This window comes from Callithrix jacchus, chromosome 9, assembly GCF_049354715.1.
Source record: "Callithrix jacchus isolate 240 chromosome 9, calJac240_pri, whole genome shotgun sequence".
Classification (NCBI taxonomy): domain Eukaryota; kingdom Metazoa; phylum Chordata; class Mammalia; order Primates; family Cebidae; genus Callithrix; species Callithrix jacchus.
In genome coordinates this window covers 21,212,074-21,237,734 of record NC_133510.1, presented here as the reverse complement: position 1 = coordinate 21,237,734, position 25,661 = coordinate 21,212,074, and the positions used below count along the sequence as shown (strand labels likewise).

Here is a 25,661-nt window from a genome sequence, read left to right as displayed (position 1 = left end):
TCCCCTCCAGGATCCCCTGGTTCCAGTACCCCATTATCTATGACATTCGGGCCAGACCTCGAAAAATCTCCTCCCCTACAGGCTCCAAAGGTAGGTCTGAGCACTTGGTAATCCCATGGCAGGTAGGATAATCAAAGAATTGTATCTGCTGTTACATGCACTAGTACACTCTGTTCTGGAGAAGTTCGTCTCCATTCTTGACTAGGTCACCTGTTCTTCTAGACCATACATAGAAGCTGTGCTTTGAGTTCCCCAGACCTCTTCCTCCTACACACACACACACACACACACTCACACACTGAGTTAGGTAGCTCACCAGTAATCTGTAATGTACTTCTTTGTACTATACCTAGTACGGGTCACTTATTCATTTACTTGACTGGGCACTGGGAATAAAGGATTCATAGAACACACTCTTGTCCCCAAATCCTTACAGGAAACATGATTATGGTACAGCATAAAAGCACCCACTTTAGCAGTTGCACAGAGTACAGAGGGGAAAAGAGGGGTCAGCTCTGCTAGTGACAGGGTTGCAGTTCAATTCACAGTAGGTGAAGATGCATTTCACCTGTGCTGTGTCACGTCTTCCTTGTCAGCCTGATTAACTCTCCTCCCCCTAGGGTAGTGCCATGCTGTACATCATTGCTCAGGGCATAGAGGGAGGCACATGAAGGACAAAGTGCTTGGGAAAGGGTGTTTGGCCTTGAACAGCCACTGCTGACCTCAATCTCAGACCTGCAGATGGTGAATATCTCCCTGCGAGTGCTGTCTCGACCCAATGCTCAGGAGCTTCCTAGCATGTACCAGCGCCTAGGGCTAGACTACGAGGAACGAGTGTTGCCGTCCATTGTCAACGAGGTGCTCAAGAGTGTGGTGGCCAAGTTCAATGCCTCACAGCTGATCACCCAGCGCGCCCAGGTCTGACTTCCACCACCGTCTGCATGGTGTCAGCCTTTCCCTCCTAGGTCCGGGGTATTGGGAACTAGGAAAGGCAGCTTATTAGAAAAGGATTGTCACCCTACTGCCATTTCCACCTAAAAGCTGTGCTAATTGCCCCTGTGAAATAAGGAGAGCCAGTGTTAGAACTCGATAGCACTTGGCGTTAGGAAGCATGGAGGGAAATGTCCCAGTCTTGGCTTTTCCTGCACCTCTTTCAGCAGATAGGCATATGTTACAGGTTTGCCCAACAGGAAGCTAATGCAATTCGTATTGTATTGGGGAGAGTGAAGGATTAGGGGTCACTGTGAGCTGGAGCGGTCCTGTCATCTCTCTAAGGTGTCTCATCTGTCACATGAAAAGATTGAATCAAGTCCCTTCCAACTCAGATATTGTGGTGAGGCACTGAGGAAGGGTTGATGATTTTTCTGCCATTCTCAGGAGATCTGTTGTTAAGATGGTCACACAACACAACTTTCCTTTCAGTTCTCCAGTCCCCTCAAACCACCCTGCCCTTTCCCTCCTCACCCCCCACCCAGGTATCCCTGTTGATCCGCCGGGAACTGACAGAGAGGGCCAAGGACTTCAGCCTCATCCTGGATGATGTAGCCATCACAGAGCTGAGCTTTAGCCGAGAGTACACAGCTGCTGTAGAAGCCAAACAAGTGGGTGAGTCGCAAGAGCAGTGGGGCGAGGGCTTCCGAGGTGCAGGAGGAGGAAAGACTCCATGAAGGGGCTCCTGACCCAGGACCGGGTCTACCTGACTCTCTCCCACCACAGCCCAACAGGAGGCCCAGCGGGCCCAGTTCTTGGTAGAAAAAGCAAAGCAGGAACAGCGGCAGAAGATCGTGCAGGCCGAGGGTGAGGCCGAGGCTGCCAAGATGATATCTTTCTGCTGGAGAGATCTCAGCCCAACCCATAGGGCACCTGTGTTCCCCATCCTCCTTAATGGGCAGGCTGATGAGACTAAGGCGAATGCGACTCCGTGCCCTCCGGCCCTTGGCTCCTTGGGGGTGGGGACTACAGATGAGATCTGAAATCTTGGTGGGGGTAGCCAAGGCCTGACTCCCCACTGTAAGGCCAGATCAATAGCATTGCTGGCCTCGCCTTCATTTCTGCTGCTGCCCTCAGTTCCTGGCAGCAGCCTACAGGGAGGCCCACAGGTGGGGTCCAAGGTAGGGCTGGGCCAAGTCACCTGAGCGCAACCTTGGATCTGACAGCCCAGAGGAGGACTGCAGCAAGGGAGTGTGGTAAGGATGGGGCCAGGGATTGAGGCCTGCCCTTGTGTGAACCTTAACTCTACTCACCTTGGAGAAGCTCTGAGCAAGAACCCTGGCTACATCAAACTTCGCAAGATCCGGGCAGCCCAGAATATCTCCAAGACGGTGAGCGTGTCAGCCTGGCATCTCTGATGTGGCTGTCTTGTGAGAAAGTGCTTTCAGCACACTGAAGTGAGGGAATTCGAATCTTGCTTGTTCGGGTTTCTACTCAGATTGGCTTCTCTAGCCGGGTGCAGTGGCTCATGTCTGTAATCCCAGCGCTTTGGGAAGCCAAGGCCGGCAGATCACCTGAGGTCAGGAGTGCAAGACCACTCTGGCCAACATGGTGAAACCTCATTTCTACTAAAAGTACAAAAAAAAAAGAGCCAGGCATGGTGGCATGCAGCTGTAATCCCAGTTAGCTACTCAGGAGGCTGTGGCAAGAGAATCACTTGAACCTGGGAGGCAGAGGTTATAGTGAGCTGAGATGGTGCCACTATACTCCGGCCTTGGCAACAGAGCAAGACTGTCTCAAAAAAAAAAAAAAAAAAAAAAAAAAAATTGGCTTCTCTGCATCTTTTCCCCTCATCAAGAATGATTCCTCTGGGGCCGGGCATGGTGGCTCACGCCTGTAATCTCAGCACTTTGGGAGGCCGAGACGGGTGGATCACGAGGTCAAGAGATCGAGACCATCCTGGTCAATGTGGTGAAACCCCGTCTCTACTAAAAATACAAAAATTAGCTTGGCATGATGGCACACGCCTATAGTCCCAGCTACTCGGGAGGCTGAGGCAGGAGAATTGCTTGAGCCCAGGAGACAGAGGTTGCGGTGAGCCGAGATAGCGCCATTGCACTCCAGCCTGGGTAACAAGAGCGAAACTCCATCTCAAAAAAAAAAAAAAAAAATTATTCCTCTGGGTTCCCTAACCTTTTGTTCTTGCCTCTTTATGGTGCCAATAATCATAGCTGCTGCTCACTGCTCTGGATCCCTGAATAAGAGCAGAAACCACATCTTATTCATTGCTGTGTTCCATTAAGTGGCTACTGAATTGCAGGGGTTGGAATTGAGGTCTTTGCTCAATGTAAGCATCTGTCTTATTTCCTCCCCTGTAGATCGCCACATCACAGAATCGCATCTATCTCACTGCTGACAACCTTGTGCTGAACCTACAGGATGAAAGTTTCACTCGGTGAGAGATGTGACCACACAGTGGGGCATCACAAGAACGTGGGACTTGAGTCTGGTTGCTTGGGCTCTGGAGCCTGCTACAGCTGTTCATATGGCTCAGAGAGACACTGAACCAAAATTAGAAAAGGGAGTGGTTGGCAGTTTTTATCCTGCATCTCATAGGATTGATTTTATGAGATCAATAGGATTATTCACATAAAAAGCACTTTAATTGTAAAGTCTTTATCTAACCGCGAAGTGATGAAAGATGGTACTCAGTTTCCTTACTCAGGAGCCCTAGAACTGCTCAGGTGCATGGAAGGATGCTAGGGAAGGAGACCAGAGATAGCAGTGGCCATGAGAAACGCCGCCTCCTCTCATGGGCCTGAGATTCCTGGCTGCCGGCCCTGTTCCTCTGTTGTCCTGGGAGCAAAGGAGGGTTCAAAGCTGAGTGGGGCCTGAAGCTGTCAGTTAACATGTGCATTTCTCTTCTCTGTTTCCTGTTCATCTGGTGATCTGGCACCACAGAGGAAGGTAAGTTGTTGCTGCATCCTTGTTCCTGTGGGGTCCTGCAGGCCACCTTCTCCCAATACCTGCCTTCTACCCCACTGCCTTTTCCTACCTCCCCACAGACAAACCCTCAATGGGGCAGGAGGGTCGTTGAGGGAATGGCCTAGTGTCTTGCCTGTCACATTTATGTCCCCTAATAATGTCATCATCTGTCTTTCCTACAGTGACAGCCTCATCAAGGGTAAGAAGTGAGCCTAGTCACCGAGAACTCCATCCCCAGAGGAAGTGGATCTGCTTCTCCTGTTTTTGAGGAGCCAGCCTGGGGTCCAGCACAGCCCTACCCCCACCCCAGTATCATGCGATGGTCCCCTGTACCCGTTCCCCGAACCCCTCTTGGATTAAGGAAGACTGAAGACCAGCCCCTTTTCTGGGGAATTACTTTCCTCCTCCCTGTGTCGGCCGGGGATGTTGGGACAGTGTGTGATTTCTCAGTGATTTCCTACAGTGTTGTTCCCTCCCTCAAGGCTGGGAGGAGATAACCACCAACCCAGGAATTCTCAATAAATTTTTATTACCTAAGCTGAAGTCAGTGCTTCACATGGTCATGAGCAGCACGCATGCGCAGTCACATAGGCACTCCTGGGGCCGTCTTTGTGTCTGCCAGCAGAGGGCGCAAAAGACTCTGACTGGGGCAGCTAAGGGGAAGCAGGGCCTGGGCTCCAAAACGACCTAAGCTGGAAAGGCTGGCCCTGGGGTCTAGAGGCCCAGCTGCACTCTTCACCCCACCCTCCATTTCTCCCACATCACCCTTTTTTTTTAGAGCTGGAGCAGCTGTGGCTTTGCTGAGCCAGATTAAAAATCTGATGACCCCAACAGGAGCTGCTTTCTTGGTAGCAGAGTTCCATGTGGTTCTGGGGAGCCTGCCTGTGCCTGTGGAGGGGCTTCTGTGCCTAGAAGCCCAGTGGATCCCATGGCCTGATGTGGGCCACCAGATTCCATTTCTCAGTCACCAGGCGTGAGGAGCTACTCACTAGCAGGGCTCTCTGTGAAGGTGGGCTTGTCACTCCCTCAGCTCTGGGGCCAACAGAACAGGTGCCTGTTGAGTCCACAGATAAGCTGACACTTCTTCCCAAGACAGCCCTTCCTGAATCTCAAGCAACAGAGAAACCAAGTCACCGTTTATACCTGAATCTCCCACTACGGCCCATTTCCCATCCCTACAGGGAGACAAGGAAAGTTTAGAACTCTAAGGCGAAACCTGGGGATAAAGTATGTGCAGGAACTACCAAATGCAGATAGGGCAGCAGTGGATCTGAACAGAGGGACTGAGTTAATCTGCTTCGATTTTTAGGATGTTTTTCTCTGCTTAGGGTTGAGTATCATGAAAGACGAAGCAGATACCGCAGCCCCAATCCCGAGTTACCGTGCAGCTAAGATGAGATCAACAGTGGGACAAAAGACAGGTCAAGTGACCTGGATCAATCTTCCTCATGTTCCTAGTCACACTTTATTTATTTCATGTTTCCAAGGGGAAGACAATGGAGGTGCCTGGGGAACCAGTGTTTCCAAATCTTGCTGCAGCTGTAGAGGCAGCCATTTTGTCTCCTTCCCATTGTTCCCCTTTGCCTAGTGATCCGTCCCCCATCCGGAGGGGTAAAGATCAGAGGTCGTTGGTCAGTAGGCCTCCATGGTCTTCAGGGCTCCCTGAAAGTTACAGCCGAAAGAACCGACCCGGGGGCCATCTTTACCAGACAGTGTTAGGAGCTTCACAATTAGACCATCCAACACTGTACTGGAAGATGGACCCAGGGCGGGCCAATGGAGAGCTACGGCGAGAACGCTCCAGCTGCTACAGGGACCCTGGCCACAGGCCAGGTGAGGTCTCCTGACGGGGCGAGCCGATCCCAAGCTCAAGGTCGACTGTGGGTTCTGGATCCACTAGGTGACAAACCGCACTGGGTGGGAGGAGGGGCCGGGGCCCATTGTGTCCCTGAGTGGCAGCCAGCCAACGAGAGCCACCCCTGGTGCCGCACTCTCAGCTCAAGACTAGGGCTTCTGAGGGGCGTGGGAAGTGGGGAGAGGGCTGCAGCCAGCTAAGTCTTGGGGACCTGACTCCATGGATGTCGCTGACACAGGGGCAGGGGCCTCCATCATTACCCGGCAGTATTAGAGACTCCCAACCGCACCCAAACACTGCTGGGTAAGACGAGGGCCCCCACCCAGCCTGCCCACCTTGGGTCAGGAAGCTTCAGGCCCAGGTGCCCTGCGGAGAAGCTGCAGATCCCTGACTCCCATCCCCCCACCACCACCCGAGTCCCTGGGGACACTTCCGGGTGAGCCTGCTGCCTGCCACCAGCCCCACCCTGGGTCGCTCGTCGCTAGGCCCAGGCTGCGGCCCAAGCAGGCCTTCTGCAGCCCCTCAACCATCGGCACTCCCCGCCCCGAGCCACCTTCCTCCACCTCCGAAGCCTGCCCCTGCCCGCAACACACACCGACTCACCCACCCTCATCCACCCTCTGCAGTCCCTAGCTCAGCCCAGGACCCCTCCCCTGGTGGCCTTTACCTGTCACCGGGCCCGCCTGCCCCCAGAGAGTGGGTGCCAGGGAGACGAAGGGGCTTTGAAGCCCCAGATTCAACGGCCTAGAGCCCGCCCCGGCCTCCACTCTTCCTCCTTCCTTCTCCGCCTGCCCGGCAGCGCAGGCTCCTTACCTGGGCCCCGCCCGCCGCCCTGCGCACAGGTGTGTCCTCCTGCCATAGGCTGCCCCCCCACCGCCTTAACCCCTTCCCTCCCAGCATCAGTCACAGGCACCTCCTCTAAGGCCTCGCCATCCCGATAGGCCTCCCACCCTCTCCCAGAGCCTCTTTTTTCCTACCTGCCTATTCTCACCCCTGTCTCCAGAGGAACAAAAGGAGGGGCTGTCCTCAGGTCCCCTCCCCACAGCAGCTGCTGCCTTCAGGCCTAGCCCCCTCCTCTGCGACCTCAGACCCTGCCCACAGTGGAGCTGGAAGGCCGGAGAGATCCCTGGGGTCAGCGAGGGGTCAGCGAGGGGTCAGCCGGGCAGGAGTTGGCCTGTGCTGCCCCAATGCCCAGCCTGTGCTAGGATCCCCTGAGGGACAGGGGAGGGAGGAGGCCCTGCCAGGCCTGTGAAGGGCAGGTGGGTCCCAGCAGGGTGCCCCTAGTGTGGAGGTACCCACCGCTATCCAGAAACCCCAGCCGTCCAGGAGCCTCAGCCCTGCCCCTCAGTGGAGGCCTGCAGAGGGAAAGATCTCGCTCCTCTCCCGACCAAACTGCTCCCTGACCCACCTCACGGCACAGCCAAACTGGAGTCCAAGTCCCACCCCAAGGGCAGGTAGCCCAAGGGCGGTTAGAGGAGGTGGGACTTGCCTTTGTGCGCCGGGTTGGAAAGGGCGTTGCTGGGAGAGGGGCCCTGAGCCCGACAGGTGATTGCCCCACCCACGCCCCTGAGGGCCACAGCCCCAGGGAGCTATTGTGTTGCTGGGTCCCTAGCTCTTCTCTCTCCTGGTCTTTGTTTGCTTCCTTCTTAATACTGGCCTGCAATTATTTGATGCAGGTGATGGGTTTGTCAGTCTGTCTCCCTGACCAGCCCCCTAAGTTCCAGGAGGCCAGGTGACTGTGAATGGCGGTGGTGCCAGGGGCTCTCTAAGAAGGATTTGCTGAATAATGCTTGCCCAGCCTCTGGGCTTCCGGGCCTGTGCGGCCTCAGCCTTTCCAAGAGTGGATGCCAGCCCTTCCTGAGGGATGACCTGCACCGGCTCCACTCCCCAGGAGACGAGTTACAAATGAAGAAGAAACCCCACTCCCGACACAACACGGGGGGAGGAAGAGGGGACCAAAAACAAAGCAATCTTCAAGTCTGCCAGCTCTTCAAACTCTGCCCCGGAGGACACGGGCAGCCGCAGCCTGGGTGAGGGGAGAAGCTGGGTGCTCCCGGGTGCACTAAGAGCCAGTCCCCAGTCCCCGTTCCTGCCTGAGGGGATGAGTGGGGCTGGCCTCGGGTTAACTACTCTTCTTAGTTCGGATCTGGAAGTCAGCATCAGGGGAGTGTGACTCTAACTGCCCCAAGGGCGGCAGCTGCAACTCCAGGGTAAGGAGTCTGGGCTCTGGGCTCAGAAGGCCTGGGTTCAAATCCCAGCTCCACTGCTCCATAGTCCTGTGACCTTGGGCAAGTGACCAAGTTACTTAGTCTCTCTGTGCCTCAGTTTCCTGCACTGTAAAATGAGAATAACAAAAGTGCCTAGACTGATGTAACATGTGTAGCCTCTCAGTGCCTGGGCACAGGGCAAGCGTGTGGTGAGTCACTGTGCCCGTCTTATCACCAGCCGTCATCGTGTGCTTTTCACAACCGCCCTGTTATGATCGCTCTCCATTTTAAAGGAGGAGACTGGGGAGCTTCGCCCACAGTCACCCTCCCACGTGTGAGGCGGAGTCCAGACCCACAGCGGTCTGACGGGAGGCGGAGCCCACTCACTGGGCAAGCAAAGTGCTCAGTTAGAGGCGACACACAGTAATCCCAGGCCTTTATTTACAAGAGGAGAAGGGCTGGCCCTGACTGGGGCCTGGCTGGGCTATATACAGGATCAGGGAGAGGTATGAGGGATGGAGCCATTTAAATTACAATAGAATGGGGCACTCCTAGGTTCAGGTTGTGGGTCTGTCCACTGTGGGAGGCTTCCGCAGGGTCTGGGCTGAGGCTGCCAAGAGAAGGAGTTAGGGAGTGAGAGGGTGGCTGGAACCTGGAGGGCGAACAAGGAGGTCTGGGGCAGCTGGGAAGGGCAGAGTGAGGCTGCAACCACCCCATCCACCCAGGGAAGGCAGTGGAGCCAAGGACACAGGGCAGGACAGGGAGGACAGCCAGGCAGAAGAGTTGTAGCACCGCCACCTGAGCACAGCGCCCGCTCACTTCCTCTTGAGGGAACCCTTGCTCTTCTCCTTGTCTGCTGACCGCTGCTTCTTCACTTTCTCCTCCCGCTTGTTCTTACTGTGCAGGTTCTCATACACATCCTCCTTGTGTCTGCAGCAGGGTGCAGGGGGCAAACACAGGCCGGAGGCACAGGTCAGGAGACAGCACGGGGGACCCAGCAGTGGCAACCCTCTCTGGCTGCCCCATCTCACAGGTGGCCCAGCCACTGTCCCTGCACTAAACTCCAAGTTCTTTGAGGTTAGAGGCAACATCTCATACACAAGTGCACTGCTGCTACCTAGCACAGGCCCACACGTGGCGGCGGTGGGGGGGCACTCTGGAAATGCTTATTAACAGAAGGCGTGAGAACCAAGCTTGAACTTGAAGCAACACTTGTCCTCTCCAGAAATCAAGGATCGGGCTGGTCAGGACAAAGGGGTGGATGCCGGGAGGTGGCAGTCAGGGCCACTCACTTGGATGAGGTGCGGGAGGCCTTGGCATGGGCGTTCTTCATGGCTGGGGGGTAGGTGATGTTCCCATACTCCGACTCCTGGCCCTTCTGCGACTGTGGGCAGAGGGATAGCAGGAGGGTGGTGGTCCCAGCAGGGCCAGGTGGCACCCATCCCCCGCTGCAGCCCCCTAGGCCCTGCTCTGCACGCACCTGCAGGACCTCCAGCTTCTTCTTGGTGGTTTCAATGTACTGGGCAATGGCCACGTAGATGAACTTGTACTGCGCCTCCGTCTGCACCATGCCCGAGCGCTGCGCCCGCACCATCTGGATAGTCTTCTGGATGTCAATGTCACAGTCCAGGCCTGGGTGGGGGCAGTCAAACCTCAGGCCTAGGCACAGGTAGACACCAAGGGGTTGCTCACCCCGCCCCCAAGCCCCCAGGTGCCCCTCACCCTTGGTGGAGATGTTCTCCATGAGCATGTCGATGACAATGATGGTACCTGTGCGGCCAATGCCCGCGCTGAGGAGAGACGGGGATGCCGTCAGAGGCCAGTCAAGCCCTTCCTGGGAAGGGGGGTTGACCAGTGCTCAGCTCCACCCCCAGGCACTGCAGGAGCAGCCTGAGCCTCCAGTAATAGAAGGGAATGTACCCAGCATCATTGGGCAAGTGACAATGACAATTTGCCCGACTCTGCATGGGAGCACTCCACTTCTGGCTCTGTGGTGCTGATGCCAGCTTCCCAGATGCCACCATCCTTCCCTACTCCACTCCCTGCACCGAATCCTCACTCCTGGAGAGCAGCTGTCCCCACCCCGAAAGACATGGGACCCCCAAATCCCACTACTGTCCTGCTGGTTCCTAGGCACCCTGAACCCTTCCCACCTCTCCAAGAGTTAGGGAGCTCCAGCTGGGTGCAGTGGCTCACACCTGTAATCCCAGCACTTTGGGAGGCTGAGGCAGATAGATCAAGAGGTCAGGAGTTCAAATACCAGCCTGACCAACATGGTGAAACCCCCGTCTCTCCTGAAAATACAAAACTTAGCTGGGCGTAGTGGCGTGCACCTGTAATCCCAGCTACTCAGGAGGCTGAGGCAGGAGAATCACTTGAACCTGGGAGGCAGAGGTTGCAGTGAGCTGAGATCACGCCACTGCACTCCAGCCTGGGCAACAAGAGTGAGACTGTCTCAAAAAAAAAAAAAATTCATGGAGCTTCTCTCTGCAGAGGTTTATTTCCCTTTTTCTTCAAACCCTGACAGCTGGGAAAGGACAGCCCAGAGACAACAGGGTTCAGGGGTGCCGGGTCAGGGACTCGGGGGAGCAGTGCAATAGGAAGTTTCTCTCCTTCCCACCCCTGGGCAAGCAGACCCTAGGGAGACCCCAGGCCCACCCTCAGCTGGGCCCATCAGGCTGGTGCCCTGAGTCGCACTGTCTAATTTCAAACACAGATTGTCAAAAATAACCCCCCTTCACCCACTTCCTTCCTGTAACGTCTAAATAAAGGCCATGGGGCTTTCAAGAAGTGTGTGACTATACGTGCGGTGGGTGAGCAGGAGGGTGGCTCTCAGGGATAGACCTGTCCCTGAGAGAGCAGAGGACAGAGCTGCGGCCCCAAGACAGCCCATCGGGGCACCTCTAGATTCAGCCAACTGGCCCTGTCCCATGGACAAACAGCTGCTGGGGGGAAGAGGAGGAGGCCAGAGGCCATCAAAGACCTGGGGTCCACAGAGGGAGTGTGAAGGGACCGGGCAAGGCAGGTCCCTGTTTCCCCCATTCTCTGTCTGGCATGAGTACTAAACCAGTAACTGCCAGTGTTTGAGGGCTGATGGAATTCCAGCCACAGCAATAGGGTCTCACGACAACCCTGAGATCCTGGTTTTACAGATGAGGAAGCTGAGGGTCAGAAAAGTTAAGCAATTTGTCCAAGATCACACAGCTGGTGAGCAGAGGGGCCCTCCACCCGCTGCCTCTCTTCCATTTAGGCCAGGCCGGCATGGTGGGCTCTTCAGTGGGACCCCTGCTCCTCGCAGCCCCACCTCTGCACCCTACAGGGGTCTCCTGATCACAAACACGAGGGTAGATAGAGGAGCTATGTGTACCCCCCAGAAAGGCATCGCCCATCCCCATACAACCCTGGGGGCCAGGATGGGGAACTGCCAGGGAAAGGGGGAGAGACGGCGGAGTCAGGAAGAAGCCTAAACCCTGGGGCTACAGATGGAAAAAGAGGAGGAATGGGGAGCACAGGCACGATGGATATTCCTGGGAGGCCAGAAGAAACCAGCAGAGTGGGACCTTGAGAGACAGCAGGGCAGCCGGGACTCAGGCCTACTGTGGGTGCCAGCCCGGCCTCGCCCTGACTAGCTGGGGCCTGGCCAGCAGCTGAGTCCTGGGTTCCTCCTCTGTATTTGGGTTGGGCGAGATGGTACATCTGGGGAAGGCTCTGAGGAAGACACCCACAGGCAGGGGGCCAAAGTGGGACCAGGTCCAGCCATGTTCCACCCCAGGCTCTGGAGCCATGAGGGAACCCAGAAGAAGCCGGGGGTGAGCGGAAGGCAATAGACGTGTGCACTAACATGTATGTTGCTTATAACAGCTCATGGCGCTTAGCAATATTTACTCCTCAGCAGTCACTGCTACCATGAGGACTCTCATTCTCACCTGCAGTGCACGATGATGGGGCCTGCGCGAGGCAGACTTTCCTGCCGCTGGTTGATCTGGTCCAGGAAGCTGAGGACGCCCCCGGGCTCACTGGGGACCCCATGGTCAGGCCAGCTCAGGTACTGGTAGTGCCAGATCTCCCGAACCAGGTCCCCCTGACCAAGGACATAGGGTCAATTCCCCCTGCTCCCTCGGAACACCCCACCTGCCTCACCCCACCCAACCACTCAACCAGACAGGAGAACAGGTCCAGTGGGGGACTCCCACAGCAGGGCAGGGAGTGGGGGATGCTCACATTGTCCAGTGGGGAGACCTGCAAGCTGCGGAGTTTGTATTCGGGCGTGTCGTGCTCCCTGCAGTTGGTCACAGAGTAGGGCCCATAAACGCGCTGAGTGCCCACCTCGGGCCAGTATGGGACACATTTGTTCTGGAAAGAGACCGTTGGGTGGGGATGACCGTGACCCATCCCAGGCCCTGCTCTAGTGCCTGGCACCAGCCCAAACGTTCGTCAGATGGACAGATGAGCTGGCTGAGAGGCAGGAGACCTGTGCTCTCCTCTCGGAGCAGCCACCAACAGGTGATGAGGCCTGGCCAGCACTTTACCGGGACATCCATTTGACATTCAACAAACGTCACCGGGGCAGGCGTGGTTCCTGAAGCTGTGCAAACCAGGCTGCAGTCACAGACACATATAAGGCGCCCTCTGTGCCCTGTGCCTTGAGCAGCTCAGAGACAGGTGACCGGGTGAGACGCACTGAGGAGCGTGGCTGTGAAAGAGGCTAATTCTCCCTCTTGGCCATGGAGGAAATGAGACATGGATTCCCAGAGGGGGCAGGTAGCACTCGGGCTGTGTCTTCAGAACAAGGCACCTGCCCGGCAGAGACAGTGTGGAGAGAGTCATTTCCCAGCAGAAAAGGAGCTTGTGCAGAGAAAGGCTGGGAACCCGAAAGAGCCGGGGCTGCTGGGGCGGTGAGCCTTAAAGGGAATCGTGGGGGTCAGAGGGAAGCCAGCAGGCCTTCAACACCAGGCCTTACAGTGCGACTTTATCCAAAGGTGACCAGGAGCCATGGAAGGGATTTCAGAGAGGAAGGAACTTGACTCAGTTTGTGTCACCAATGGGATCACTTCAACGGCAGCGCAGAGGGTGCTGTGCAGAGGATCCCGCAGGGTAAGGGGCAAGGATGACAGGAGGGGCCTGGATGCAGACAGGTGAGGAAGGGGCAGGAGGAAGGAGGACAGCCTAAAACCTGGGTCTGGAGCTCAGGAGAACCCAGGGATAGATGCAGGGATCCAGGGGTCGCACTGTGCAGTCGAGACTTTGTCACTACGCCTCGGTGTCCCAGAAAGGGCTGGACCCTCAGCCCCAAGACCCCTTTGCGCCCTGGTATCTGACAGTTCCTTGACTTAATGGTGTGACCACATGCACTGGGGAGGGATGTGGGGGCGGGGCGGGGTGCCCTACCCGGCCTTTCTCCACCTCTCGGGTGGTCATGACGATGACGCGGGTGTTCTCCTGCCACACCATCTGCCAGAAGTCATTGACCGTGGCCTCCAGACAGCCCTGGCTGGCGATATAGGTCTTAGTGTTCTCATCAGGTCCTAGCAGCTGGTTCTGGACGCAAGCGTGAAGAGATGCACCCCAAGAGAGTGAGCTCCTTGGCCCAGCCCGGCACGAGCCCTGAATCCCTGCTGCCTCCATCCATCCAGGAAGCCAGCTCCGGCTTTGCCCAGGTGTCTCTGCATTTGGGGTCCTCACAAGACAGGGAATTCCCAGGGCCCGGCCTCTCCTCCCACGTGACCCACACCACTGACCTTGATGTAGTTTGCATTGATGTAGTCAGACCCAGGGATGCTACTGTCACGTCCCTGCAGGATCACTCGGCTGTGGTCAACTGGGAGTGGGTGGAGAGGAGGTGAGACGGCCTGGGTCAGCCAGGGACTCCCCACGCCTGGGTCAGACCACCCTCCTGAGCTAACAGGCCGTTCTGGTCTCAGAGGCTTGTTGGGGAGGCCTGTGGGGGACTGCGGACAGCAGGGCTGGGGGATCATCTGTATGGAGGGAGGGAGGGGGTTCGTGAGAAGGAGGTTGGGAGCAGGGGAACCTGCCTGCTGGTGGCGGGAGGCCCCTCTGCGAGGAGTAGAGGCCTTTTGAGAAGGGGGAGGCTCTGTTGGGAGGTGTGGGGAAAAGGGCTCCCCTAGAGTGGAGGGTGGAGACCTGTGAGATGAGGGGAGGCAGCTGGGGCAGGGGCGGTCTCCTGGGTGAAGGGGGCAGCCTGGGTGCTCACAGGGAAGAATGTTCTTGTAGCGATTCTTGCCCTTGTTCTCTGGCCGCTGCCCTTCCAGGCGCTGGTGCAAGTTCTTCACCTCCTGCTTCTGCAGACTCTGAAATATGGGCGGGGAAATGAGCATCAGCTTCCGGAGATGGCATCCATCAGGGGAGCTCACGTGAGGTGGGTCAGGAGCAGAGGTGAACTAGGAGGGGAAAGTATCCGCTTGGGGCCCCATGCCTCCTGTCACGGCCTCAACTGCCCCAGTCCTGCGGGTCCCCACCGAGCACCTCAAACTCCTCCCAGAAGCCAGCCTTGGCTGTGTCCTCGGACTCCTGCTTCTTGTTCAGTTCCAAGACTCGGTTCTCAATGTCGGCCGCATTCACCCTCGTGGCGTAGTACGGCTGGGGTGGGGGATGGAGAGAAGTCAGCAACTCAGAGATCCAAGAAGCTCATGTCTAGGGGTGGCTCAGGGGAAGGGAGGAAGCAGCTGGGCCCACCCCTCACCTGCCGCAGGTAGACGAAGGCGCCTGAGGCCTCCTCAATCCCCGTCTTCTTGAAATGCTCCACCAGGTCCGTGAGGCTATCAAAGGTCTCTGAACCACCCACCGTGTAGCGTCCACCCTGGGGGGTGCCAAATAAGGCCACTCACAGGGCCCAAGTCTCCCTCCCTGGGCCCCAGCCTTGAATTCAAGCCCAGGCAGATCCTCCCCACCACCCACACTGTGGGCACAAACAGCAGCCTCCACAGAGGCTCCCACACCGCCTGGCTGCCTTACCTCACACATGACCTTGATGTGGGTGACCCTGAGTGGGGAGCCTGGGCCAGCCTTGGGCTGGTCACTGAGCACGGACAGCACAAAGTCTCCAGGCTGGCTGAGACTCTCACGCACAAGAAACGTCCAAGGCTCGCCCTTGGCCTGAAGCAGTGTCTCTGCCTGTCCTCCAGACATGTGGCCATGGTACCACCTAGAGAAGGCAGTGGCAGGGCAGGTGAGACCCGGGCCACAGGGGAAGGTGCTGAGCAGAGACATTCACAGAGGAGGCAGGAAATCCAGCACCTACTGGGAGCAAGGCACTGTCCTAGATGCTTCCAAATCCACCACCATATTTAGGTCCATTACTCTCTCCCAAACAAGCTGAGAGGTTTGGGAGATGATATTATCACCCTTTTATAAAGGAGGAAACTCATGCTGAGCTGTTGCGCACTGGCCTAGGGCCCTTGACTGACTCCAGAGCTCTGTTGCCCAGGCCAGAATGCAGTGGTACAGTCACAGCTCCCTGCAGCCCTGACCTCCCAGGCTTAAGCTGTCCTCGCCTCCAGAGTTCTAACCAGGCTTTGAACCCAGAGCCCACCTCTGAAAGGCAGAAAGGCTGTCAATACTTTAAATGTTTTGTCAATACAAAAATATTTAAAGGAGAGAAACTAAGGAAGAGTCTCCGTGATGCTTAGGGCTGTGCCAGGCAGAGACCTGAGACAAAGAAACGCAGATCGAGGCCACATCTCAGGCGGGAGACGGACAGAGAGACCCAAGTCACAAGGAAGGCGGATGGGGTGCACGCCGCCAGGGAGGCAGGGAAAAACGACCCCACTGGGGAAAAAGTGGTGTGGGGGCTCTGGGGGTGCCCTGGATGATGTCACTGAAGGGGAGCCCAGGGTTCAAAGGGGTTCAAAGGGATGCAAAGGGGCTGTCGGGGCAGAAAGCAGAACTGAGCCCTTTCCCTGAAGCGCACCCCTTTCCCAGGAGGAAACTGTAGCCCCACAATGCCCAGCCCCACAGGAAACCACGTGATGGAAAAAACACAAAACTCCTTCTGGGGAGAGAGTGAGAAGTGAGGTTGTGAGGTTTCCTCAGCCCAGGGGTGGCGGAGGGGCAAATTTTCCAACCGCAGGGATCGGGGGAAGGAGGGGAGGACCAGTCTGTCCCAACCCATCTTATCCCTGCCCAGAGGTGACTCCAGCCAACAGACACCCCCCCACCCCCCGCAGAACCTCCAGATCTTACTGGGCTGCTTCAGCCCACCACTTGGGGACAGGCTAGGACCCCAGGCAGCGGGTAGGAGGCTGAGCCCCTTTCCTTAGGCCCCAGGATGAGGAAGTCTCCATGCAAATGTCAGGCTGACCACAGGAAGCACAGAGCCACCGAGGGATAGATGCAAATTCCCACAGAGAAGGAGGCAGCACAGACACAGCAGGGGACAAGGCAGGGACAAGGCAGAACCTCAGAGAAAGAACCTCTCACACTCCAGGCTCAGGGGTGACACTGGCTCCTGGGATGGGTTACCTGAAAAGGCCTCCAGTATGGCTTCCCTGGTCTTAACCTCTTAACTTCCCACCCCAGCACTGCCCTCCCTTCCTTGTCTCTCTTCTCTCTTCTCTTTGAAAGCGGGTCTCAGCCTCCTCTGCAGGGGCCTCCTGGGGCCCTGCTCCTCTCGTCCCCTCTAGGCACTGGTCAGCCCATCCTCTTCCTCCTGGCCTGAGGCAAGGAGAAAGGACATGAGCTTCAGAGGCCCCCCAAGTGTCACGGTGGGGAAGAGGAAGGGCAGGGGGCAGACACGGAGCCAGCCACATGAGGCTCATGGAGAGGAAGAAGGCCGTGAAGGAAGCTGACCAGGGAAAGAGGTCTCCCAGGCAGGCCACAGAGCAATTCTGCAACCTCATTCAGCTCTAAGATTCAGTCAGTGACTTCACCAAAAATACTGATGGCAGTTTGGAGGCCAGAACCCCAGAAAGGCTGCAAGCTGGCGCTTTAACAACCCATCCTCCAGCACAGGGCAAGGGCAGGTGGGCTTGGCCCCAGGGGTCCATGTGAAAACCCCTTGTGTTATTCCACTGCCCTTTACTCTAAGAGGATCTGGCACTGAAAGGAGCCAGGGTGTCCTGAGGAGATTTCAGAGCCCCCTGGCCCCTGCCCATGCCTTTGGGAGCCCACAGGGACAGTGGCCAGCCCAGCTCTGGGGACCACACCTTTGAGCAGAGGGGACAGGAAGGAAATGCCTGGAGTGTTTGTGCTCAGGACAGTGTGAGCCCCTTTCCACATGTGAACACTCCACGGCTGCTGGGTGGCTGAGATAAGGCGTCAAGTGTCCTGGCAAGCGTTCGTCCCCATCCTCATTCCTAGTGTCAACTCCTAACGCGTGCTGGCCATGGGTGAGGGGAAGACGGAGGAGGGCACTCTCACTTCCACAGGAGGAAGAACTTTCTAACAACAGAGCTGGCCCACATGACATGCCAGCCGCCAGCGGTAGCCTCCCTGTCTCTAGTGGGACCTGGGTTGCAGTGGCCAGGGCCCCTGGAGTAGGGCAAGGCAGCCTTCTCTGGCTTCCTCGGGGTTAGGTGGAAAGGGTGGTAGGTTAAGCTCTGAGACACCAGGCTGCAGGAGGAAGGACGCTGAGAGCCCCAGCTGGTGCAGGAAGGGAAGGGGAGGGAGGGCAGGCAGTGCTGGGTGCCAGGCTCCCTGCCTCCCGGGCCATTGGGGTTGGGAGCCGGCTTGCCCCAGCTTGGGAGAGGCAGGGTGCGGAACCCTCACCTCTCACTAGTGGGGTCGGAGCAGTTCAGCGGGTACTTGAGGTGGATGATGGTGCCGTCACGATCCTGCAGGACGCCCTGCTGCTGAGTGTAGTACTCCACCAGCTCCGTCAGCGTGGCGAACTTCTCCCCTCCATACAGGTCGTAGAAATCCCCTGAGTTCTGGATCCGAATATGGGTCACCTGATCCCCCACCCTGCAGGGCACCAGGTGGTGAGGCCAGTAGGTGCAGGAGTAGAGGCAGGAGGGCAGGGATCGGCAGAGGTCCTGGGTGGGGGCACAGACAGGGATGGGGAGCACGGGGGTTGGGGGATGAGGACACAGACCAGGCGTGGGGGCTGGGGAGTTGGCATTGCCGCGGAGAACCAGGAATGTGTGGTTCAGGGCCTGGACGGCACGAGAGCGGCCAAATGCTAGGGAGGGCCACCAACCTGACAGAGAGCGAGAAGTCACCCTGGTTCTTGCGACTGGGCCGAGCCAGGAAGCTGCCATGGACACCTCGGCCCTTGAGCAGGGTCTCTGCATCCAGCCCACTGAGGTCTCGGTGAAACCACCTGAGTGGCCCAAGCAGGGCAGTGAGGAGGGGTCCTGTGGGCACTGGGCACCCTTGCCTCCTGCCTACTGAGGATGGCAGGCTCTTACCTCACCATCCTGGGGGCTTCCGGAGAGGGAGGGGGCGCAGGGAATGAGGCGACGCAGCTAGTCTGGGCAGGCAGAGAACTCGTGGACTAAGCCTCAAACGTGGCTCCCAGTGCCAAGCTGCCTCACCAGCCCCGGTGGTCCCAGTTCTGGAGCTGCCACTCCACTGGCCTAGGGCAGCCGGCAGGGCGGGGACAGGAAGAGGCGCGGCCGACCCCTTGGGGGAACTCACTTGTACTTCTCATTTTAGAGTAGAGCAAGGGAAGAGAAGCAGAGTATGGTGGCACTGGGGGTGGGGACGGGGCCCACTTCCCACATGTCTGCAATCAAAGGCTCAGGAGCATGGCCATGCACGTATGTGACACCACATGCAGTAAGGACACATATGTGCCTTGCACACTAAAAGCCCAGCTCATACTTCACGTATGTGAACCTACACGGTCACACGGCACCTCTTCCTCCTCCACCTGCTGCTTTTACACAGTCCTCCCTGGCCCACACTAATAACAATGATGGCAGTGACAGCTGTCATCGAGTGAGTCCTGCTGGATGCCAGGCGCTGTGCTATAATGGTGCTCATATGCCTCGTCTGAATAGTTTCTCACCACAGCCCTATGAAACAGGGGGTCTGTTTATCCTCATTTGACAGACAAGAAACCTGAGGCCCAGGGAGTTCAAGGCATTGCCCAAGTCCATCAGTGAGTCAGCTGCAGCGCCAGGATTCAAACCCAGACAGTCTGGTTCCAAAGCCGATGCTTTTAACTCCTATACACCAGTCCTTAGGGCTTCAAAGAACAGAGATTAAGAGCCTCCTTGTCCAAAGGGGCTGCCATGAGAGCAGGAGATTGATAGTTAAGACCTTGTCAACACTTGCAAGAGAGAAGGGTGCCCTCCTCTAAGCAACATAAGCGGTTTGTCCATGCCACTGTGGCAGAGGCATGGGCAAAATGACCCTGAGCAGCCTTGTCAAACTTGGGTCCTTTCTAAATCTTGTCCCTAGGCCTCTGCCCTGCCCCGGGAGTCTGACCAGGGGGCCTGTCTCCTAGGGGCTGGGGACTGGGGGCTGGGTGCCAAGGTCCTCGCCATGGCTGATTTTCTCAGGGCTGGCTGACCTGAGAGGCCCTAAACACTAAGGCATATGATGCTCCCTGCCTGTAATTCCAAATAAAACTTTCCTTCTTTTTTCTTTCTTTCTTTCTTTTCCTTTCTTTCTTCTTTCTCTTTCCTTCCTTCCTTCCTTCTCTTTCTTTCTTTCTCTTTCTTTTTCTTTCTCTTTCTTTTTCTTTCTTCTCTCTCTCTTTCTTTCTTTCAAGTCTCACTCTGTCACCAGGCTGGAGTGCAGTGGTACGATCTAAGCTCACTGCAACCTCCATCTCCTGAGTTCAAGCTATTCTCCTGCCTCAGCCTCCTGAGTAGCTGGGACTACAGGCACGCACCACCACGCCCAGCTAATTTTTGTATTGTTAGTAGAGATGGGGTTTCACCATGTTGGCCAGGATGATCTCAAACTCCTGATCTCGTGATCTGACTGCCTCGGCCTCCCAAAGTGCTGGGATTACAGGCATGAGCCACCACGCCTGGCCATCTTTTTCAATGTTATATGATGGGCATGCATTACCTTTATAAAAATAAATATGCTAACTGGGAGCAATTTCTGAGGAAATTTTAGGGTGCAGGGAGGGCTCTTTGTCTCCACCTGGATGCTTTTGCATGGCTGTGTATAAACATGAAGTCAGTCGGGTTGTATGCTTAATATTTATGAACATTATGCATATTATGCTTCAGTTAAAAGAAGAAAAAATAGCCAGGCACGGTGGCTCAACCTGTAATCCCAGCACTTTGGGAGCCTGAGGTGGGCAGATCACATGAGGTCAGGAGTTCAAGACCAGCCTGGCCAACATGGTGAAACCCCATCTCTACTAAAAATGCAAAAATTAGCCGGGCATGGTGGAGAGCGTCTGTTATCCCAGTTACTCAAGAGGCTGAGGTAGGAGAATCGCTTGTACCCAGGAGGCAGAGGTTGCAGTGAGCCGAGATCACGCCACTGCACTCCAGCCTGGGCGACAGAGTTAGACTCTGTCTAAAAAAATTAATAAACAAAATTTTAGGTCCCAACAAAAGTCTGATTTTCCCATAACTACTTCATTTTTAGAAACATAAAACATGCAATTTTTTCCCCAATAAGAGGCATTGCCACTTTTTCTTCTTCTTCTTTTTTTTTTTTTTTTTTTTGGTGGTTGTTCTGTTAGTTTCTGGTTTTCTTCTCTCACTGCTGCCCTGGGGAATCTGCCTGGTGGGTTTATTACCTGGTCCTGCTTTGACTACCCCTGGAGACCTAGAACTCCACTGAACCCCCACCCCATGCCAAGCAGCAGGAAGAGCACATGCAAAGCCGTCTACAGCGGGGGCACCCGCTGGTGCTCTCGCTCATCTCTGAGTGTTCAGAGTCCAGCATGATGCCCGGCACTGAGCAGTGTCCAACAAACAAACTCGTCAGTCCACAGGCACATACATGGGCACAGTACAGCTTCCTGGTCCTACATACACAGCCTGCTTGTGATACACAGGCCAGGGTGCACACACACAGGCATACCACTTATGCACACACAGTCACACCACACGCACTTCATCCGTGTCCACCGACACACCTACCTGGTCTGGTGCACATCCCCATGCATGGACACGCAGTTTTAACCACACATGAAGTTTCAGGTCCATGCTCAGCACCAAATGCCCACTGCACCCTGGCCCCAAGACAATCTCCTTCCAGGGTTTAAACCCACTCAGTGGGAAGGAACTAACTAAGCACCCAGAAGAAACTAACTAGGCTGGCTGGGCTCAGTGGCTCACGCCTGTAATCACAGCACTTTGGGAGGCTAAGGCAGGCGAATCACAAGGTCAGGAGTTCGAAACCAGCCTGGCCAGCACGGTGAAACTCCATCTCTACTAAAAATACAAAAAGTTAGCCAAGCATGGTGGCACAGGCCTGTAGTCCCAGCTACTCAGGAGGCTGAGGCAGGAGAATCCAGGAGGCAAAGGTTGCAGTGAGCCGAGATCACACCATTGCACTCTAGCCTTGATAACAAGAGTGAAATTCCATTTTGAAAAAAAAACAAAAAACAAAATTAGCCAGGCGTGGTGGTGGGTGCCTGTAATCCTAGCTACTCGGGAGGCAGAGGCAGGAGAAGTTGCAGTAAGCTGAGATTTTACTGCTGCACTCCAACCTGGGCAACAGAGAAAGACTTCTCAAAATATAATAATAACAATAGATTAATTAAATATTTTTTTAAAATTAAGAATCGTAGAGATTGGGCTGGGCACGGTGGCTCATGCCTATAATCCCAGCACTTTGGGAGGCTAAGGTGGGTGGGATCACCTGAAGTCAGGAGTTCAAGACCAGCCTAGCTAACATAATGAAACCCCATCTGTAAAAAAAAAAAAAAAAAAAGAATCATAAAGATCAAGATCAACCATGATATAAGAAGATATGTGGGGCCGGGTGTGGTGGCTCACGCCTGTAATCCAAGCACTTTGGGTCAAGGAGGGCGGATCACCTGAGGTCGGGAGTTCAAGACCAGCCTGACCAACATGGCGAAACTCCGTTTTTTTAAAAAAAGCATTGTTTTAAATAAAATAAAATAAAAAATAAAAAGAAGGGCCAGGCGTGGTGGCTCAAGCCTGTAATCCCAGTACTTTGGGAGGCGGAGGCGGGTGGATCACGAGGTCAAGAGATCGAGACCATCCTGGTCAACATGGTGAAACCCCATCTCTACTAAAAATACAAAAAATTAGCTGGGCATGGTGGCGCGTGCCTGTAATCCCGGCTACTCAGGAGACTGAGGCAGGATAATTGCCTGAACCCAGGAGGCGGAGGTTGTGGTGAGCCGAGATCGCACCATTGCGCTCCAGCCTGGGTAACAAGAGCAAAACTCTGCCTCAAAAATAAATAAATAAATAAATAAAAATAAAAAGAAGATATGTGATCTGGAAGAGCAAACAAGGCAAAATAATCTATAGAAAGTTTTTGAACTTCTCTGAGCCTCAGTATCCCTGCCTGACAAATGAGCTTAATGGTATTTCCCAAATACCCATTCACGTGAAAACCTTGTAAGTGGCATGGTTTCAGTGCCACCAGCTTTTACATTATACTATTAATCCTCAGGCCAACCCTACTTGGTAAGTGTTATTTACCCAATTTTAGAAACAGAAACTAAGACTCAGAGATGTTAAGTAACTGGCCAAGGTCACAAGCTAGTGAGTGGGAAGGTGGGTAAAACAAGGCTGTGAGATGCCAGAGCCTGGTGCCCTTTTCACCACCAACTACACCGCTGCAGACGGCATCAGGGGGCAGATGGGATGGGCACTGCCACAGCCCATGATGGAAGGTGGAGGGAGAAGTGCTCCCCCAGAGACAGCATGTGTCAAGGCAAAGAGGTGGCATGCACAGAGTTCATGTGCGCAGTGCCTGGCTGTGAGCAGAGCTATGTGGCTGGAGCAAAGTTGCTCTGAGAGGTTGGGACCCTGCTGCAGAGGGTCATTCAAGGCCAGGCTGAGAAACTGAGGATGGAATCTGCACAAGGGGAGGCCTGGCCAAGCTACCTGGGAGGAAAATGGCCGTGGAAGGGATTCAGGACTAGAAGACTCAGTAGGAACCCCGTCGGTGGGGCAGACAGTGATGAGGTGAGCACTGGGGCAGGAGCAGAGATGAGTGTGAGAAGCAAGAATCAGTAGGGCTGGGGAGCCACACACCCACAAACTCGCCAGTACTCTGTAAGCAGGTTGTCACTTTTTCTTTTTCTTTTTTTTCTTTTGAGACAGTCTCGCTCTGTCACCAGGCTGGAGTGCAGTGGTGCAATCTTGGCTCACCAAAACCTCTGCCTCCCTGGTTCAAGCAATTCTCCTGCCTCAGCCTCCAGAGTAGCTGGGACTACAGGCACGTGCCACCACGCCCAGCTAATTTTTTGTATTTTTAGTAGAGACGGGGTTTCACCATGTTGACCAGGATGGTCTCGATCTCTTGACCTAGTGATCCACCTGCCTCGGCCTCCCAAAGTGCTGGAATTACAGGCTTGAGCCACTGCGCCTGGCCCCTCCCTCCCTCCCTTCCTTTCTTCCCTTCTTCCTTCCTTCTTTTCTTTTCTTTCTTTTTCTTTCTTTCTTCTTTTTTCCTTTCTTTTTCCTTTCTCTCCATTCTCTCTCTCTTTTTTTGAGACAGAATTTTGCTCTGTCATCCAGGCTGGAGTGCAGTGTCACAATCACAGCTCACTTCAGCCTTGACCTCCTGGGCTCCGGTGATCCTCCTGCCTCACCCTCCCAAGGAGCTGAGACCACAGGTGTGTGCCACCATGCCCAGCTATTTATTATTAGTAGTAGCAGTAGTAATGAGGTCTCCCTGTGCTTCCCAGAGTGCTCTTAAACTCCTGAGCTCAAGTGATCCTCCCACCTCCCAAACTGCTATGTTGCCCAGGCTGGTTTCAAACTCCTGAGCTCCAACGATCCTCCCACCTCAGCCTCCCAAATTGGGATCACATGTGTGTGCTACCTCGGCCGGCCAGGTTTTCACTTTCACCATCCCAGGTCCAACAGAGTCTAACCTGCCCTGGCCCTGCCTCCGCTCCTCTAGGGTCCTCTGTCACTGCATCACAGGCAGACTGTCCTTTTTTTGTTTGTTCCCACGTTAGAGCTTTGTGCGCTCCATCTCCTCTGCCCAGGGATGCTTGACTCTTTTTTTTTTTTAATAAAGACGGGGTTTCACCATGTTGGTCAGGCTGGTCTTGAACTCCCGACCTCAGGTGATCCGCTTGCCCTGGCCTCCAAAGTGCTTGGATTACAGGCGTGAGCCACCACACCCGGCCTAAGGATGCTTGACTCTTGATCACCACATCATTCTTTTCTTTTTTATCTTCTTCCTTCCTTCTTTTTCTCTGTTTCCTTCCTTCCTTTCTCCCTCCCTCTCTCTCTTTCTTTCTTTCTCCACCACGCCTAACTCCTCTTCCTCCTCATCCAGGTCTCAGCTCAAATGTCACCTCCTCAGGAAGCCCTCCCTGATCCCTCCAGCTAGTAATGTCACCTGCACACCCAGTCACTTGCTAGCACATGAAGCTGGTTCATTTTCTTTTTTCGAGACAGGGTCTCACTCTGTTGCCCAGGCTGGTGTGCAGTGGTGCAATCACCACTCCCTGTGGCCTTGACCTCCTGGGCTCAAGCCTCACACCTCAGCCTCTCCATAGCTGGAACCACAGATGTGTGCCACCATACCCAGCTTATTTTTTGTATAGACAGGGTCTCACTATATTGGCCAGGCTGGTCTCAAATTCCTGGGCTCAAGCAATCCTCTCGCTTCAGCCTCCCAAAGTGCTGGGATCACAGGTGTGGACCACCATGCCCAGCCGAGGCTGTTTCATTTTCTGCATAACACTTTTGAGAATCTGCAATGATCCAATTTATTGGGTTGTTTGTTCAGTCTGTGACCTCCCATGGGAACATAAGCTCCGTGAAAGCAGGGACCATGTCTGTCTTGTTCACTCCAGTATTACCAGCATCTTAAACAGCACCCTGTGTGCAATAGATGCTCAGCACGTATCTGATGAATGAATGATGCAAGGGAAAGGGAAGTGAAAGGAACCGGAAAGAAGATGGGACCAAAGTCAGATAATGGGAAGAGCAGGGAAGTTGGCTGGGCAGGAGAGGCCTTCACGGGTGGCCTCTAACTGCTGCTATGTTTGAGGTGATGTGAACTACCCAAGGGACAGGTCCCAAGCAGGAGGCAGAAGCAGGAGCCCAGAGGCTGGAGGTAGAAATGCAATGGAGAGAAGAGATATACACTTGTCAGGGGAAAATGTTAAAGAGGGGCCAGAGGGGCATGAATGAGCCCGGGGGTCCTCACACCTTGCGGGAAGGGAAGGTTCATAGGGACAGGAAGCAGGCGCAGGGCAGGGCAGCGGCAGATCGCACTCAGGCTCACACACATGTTGCAGTGAGCATGAACAAGGCCTCCCTCCCTCCAAAACTAACAGGAGACTGGGACCCAGGTGGTGCACGAACTTACCCACGGGACAGCATCTCTCTGGAGGGATGAAGTCACGGCAGAGGGCCTCAGGGGGCGGGGCTGAGCCAGTGGCACAGCTGTGCACCGTGGCCCAAGCCAGGTGAGGACGAACCTCTCAGAAATCAGTCACTTCCTCCTCAATCCAGCCTGCCAGGCCAATGGCCCCGCAGGGACAAACCCTGGACTAATAGTCTCCAGGAAAAGGACAGGTGGGGCGGGGCTGGCCTGAGACCGCCCACAGCAGCCAGCTTCCCTGCAGCCCCAGTGCGGGAGTC

The 25,661-nt window shown here is 55.3% G+C and overlaps 2 protein-coding genes and 1 non-coding gene across 10 annotated transcripts in view; 2 read left to right on the top strand and 1 right to left on the bottom strand.

Annotated features, from left to right (window-relative positions):
• Positions 1-25,661, top strand: part of PHB2 (prohibitin 2) — a 46,428-nt gene that overhangs the window by 1,089 nt on the left and 19,678 nt on the right. Inside the window, exons 3-10 of one of the 3 annotated variants that reach the window (XR_008473741.2) lie at positions 11-90; positions 734-918; positions 1,476-1,605; positions 1,717-1,820; positions 2,244-2,321; positions 3,309-3,385; positions 3,643-3,897; positions 4,098-4,452. Coding sequence is in view for 2 of the 3 variants with exons in the window: in XM_078338724.1 (XP_078194850.1) it covers positions 11-90; positions 734-918; positions 1,476-1,605; positions 1,717-1,820; positions 2,244-2,321; positions 3,309-3,385; positions 4,098-4,125 (682 nt within the window). In the remaining variant the exon portion in view is untranslated. Of the gene's footprint in view, positions 1-10; positions 91-733; positions 919-1,475; positions 1,606-1,716; positions 1,821-2,243; positions 2,322-3,308; positions 3,386-3,642; positions 3,898-4,097; positions 4,453-25,661 lie in introns of those variants that run through there. The other 2 variants (XM_078338724.1, XM_054238076.2) reach the window with 2 other exon arrangements.
• LOC118144728 (small nucleolar RNA U89) lies at positions 1,890-2,155 on the top strand. The gene has a single exon (XR_004729467.1). It is a non-coding gene; the product is annotated as a small nucleolar RNA U89 (small nucleolar RNA).
• PTPN6 (protein tyrosine phosphatase non-receptor type 6) lies at positions 8,397-25,560 on the bottom strand. Of its 6 annotated transcripts, none has more exons than XM_078338723.1 (16): positions 25,387-25,560; positions 18,131-18,253; positions 17,701-17,966; positions 14,950-15,139; positions 14,678-14,794; positions 14,461-14,574; positions 14,189-14,285; positions 13,716-13,795; positions 13,366-13,515; positions 12,199-12,330; positions 11,904-12,058; positions 9,700-9,767; positions 9,458-9,609; positions 9,270-9,361; positions 8,797-8,907; positions 8,397-8,587 (listed from the first exon to the last, which is right to left on the bottom strand). In XM_078338723.1, the coding sequence occupies exons 4-16, from the start codon at positions 15,121-15,123 to the stop codon at positions 8,503-8,505; spliced, it is 1,527 nt and encodes a 508-aa protein (XP_078194849.1). In that variant the 5' UTR covers positions 15,124-15,139; positions 17,701-17,966; positions 18,131-18,253; positions 25,387-25,560; the 3' UTR covers positions 8,397-8,502. The 6 variants fall into 6 exon arrangements, with proteins under 6 accessions (XP_078194849.1, XP_035111473.1, XP_017831399.1 ...); XM_035255582.3 differs by having other exon boundaries at positions 8,776-8,907; positions 17,701-17,895; XM_017975910.4 differs by having other exon boundaries at positions 17,701-17,895.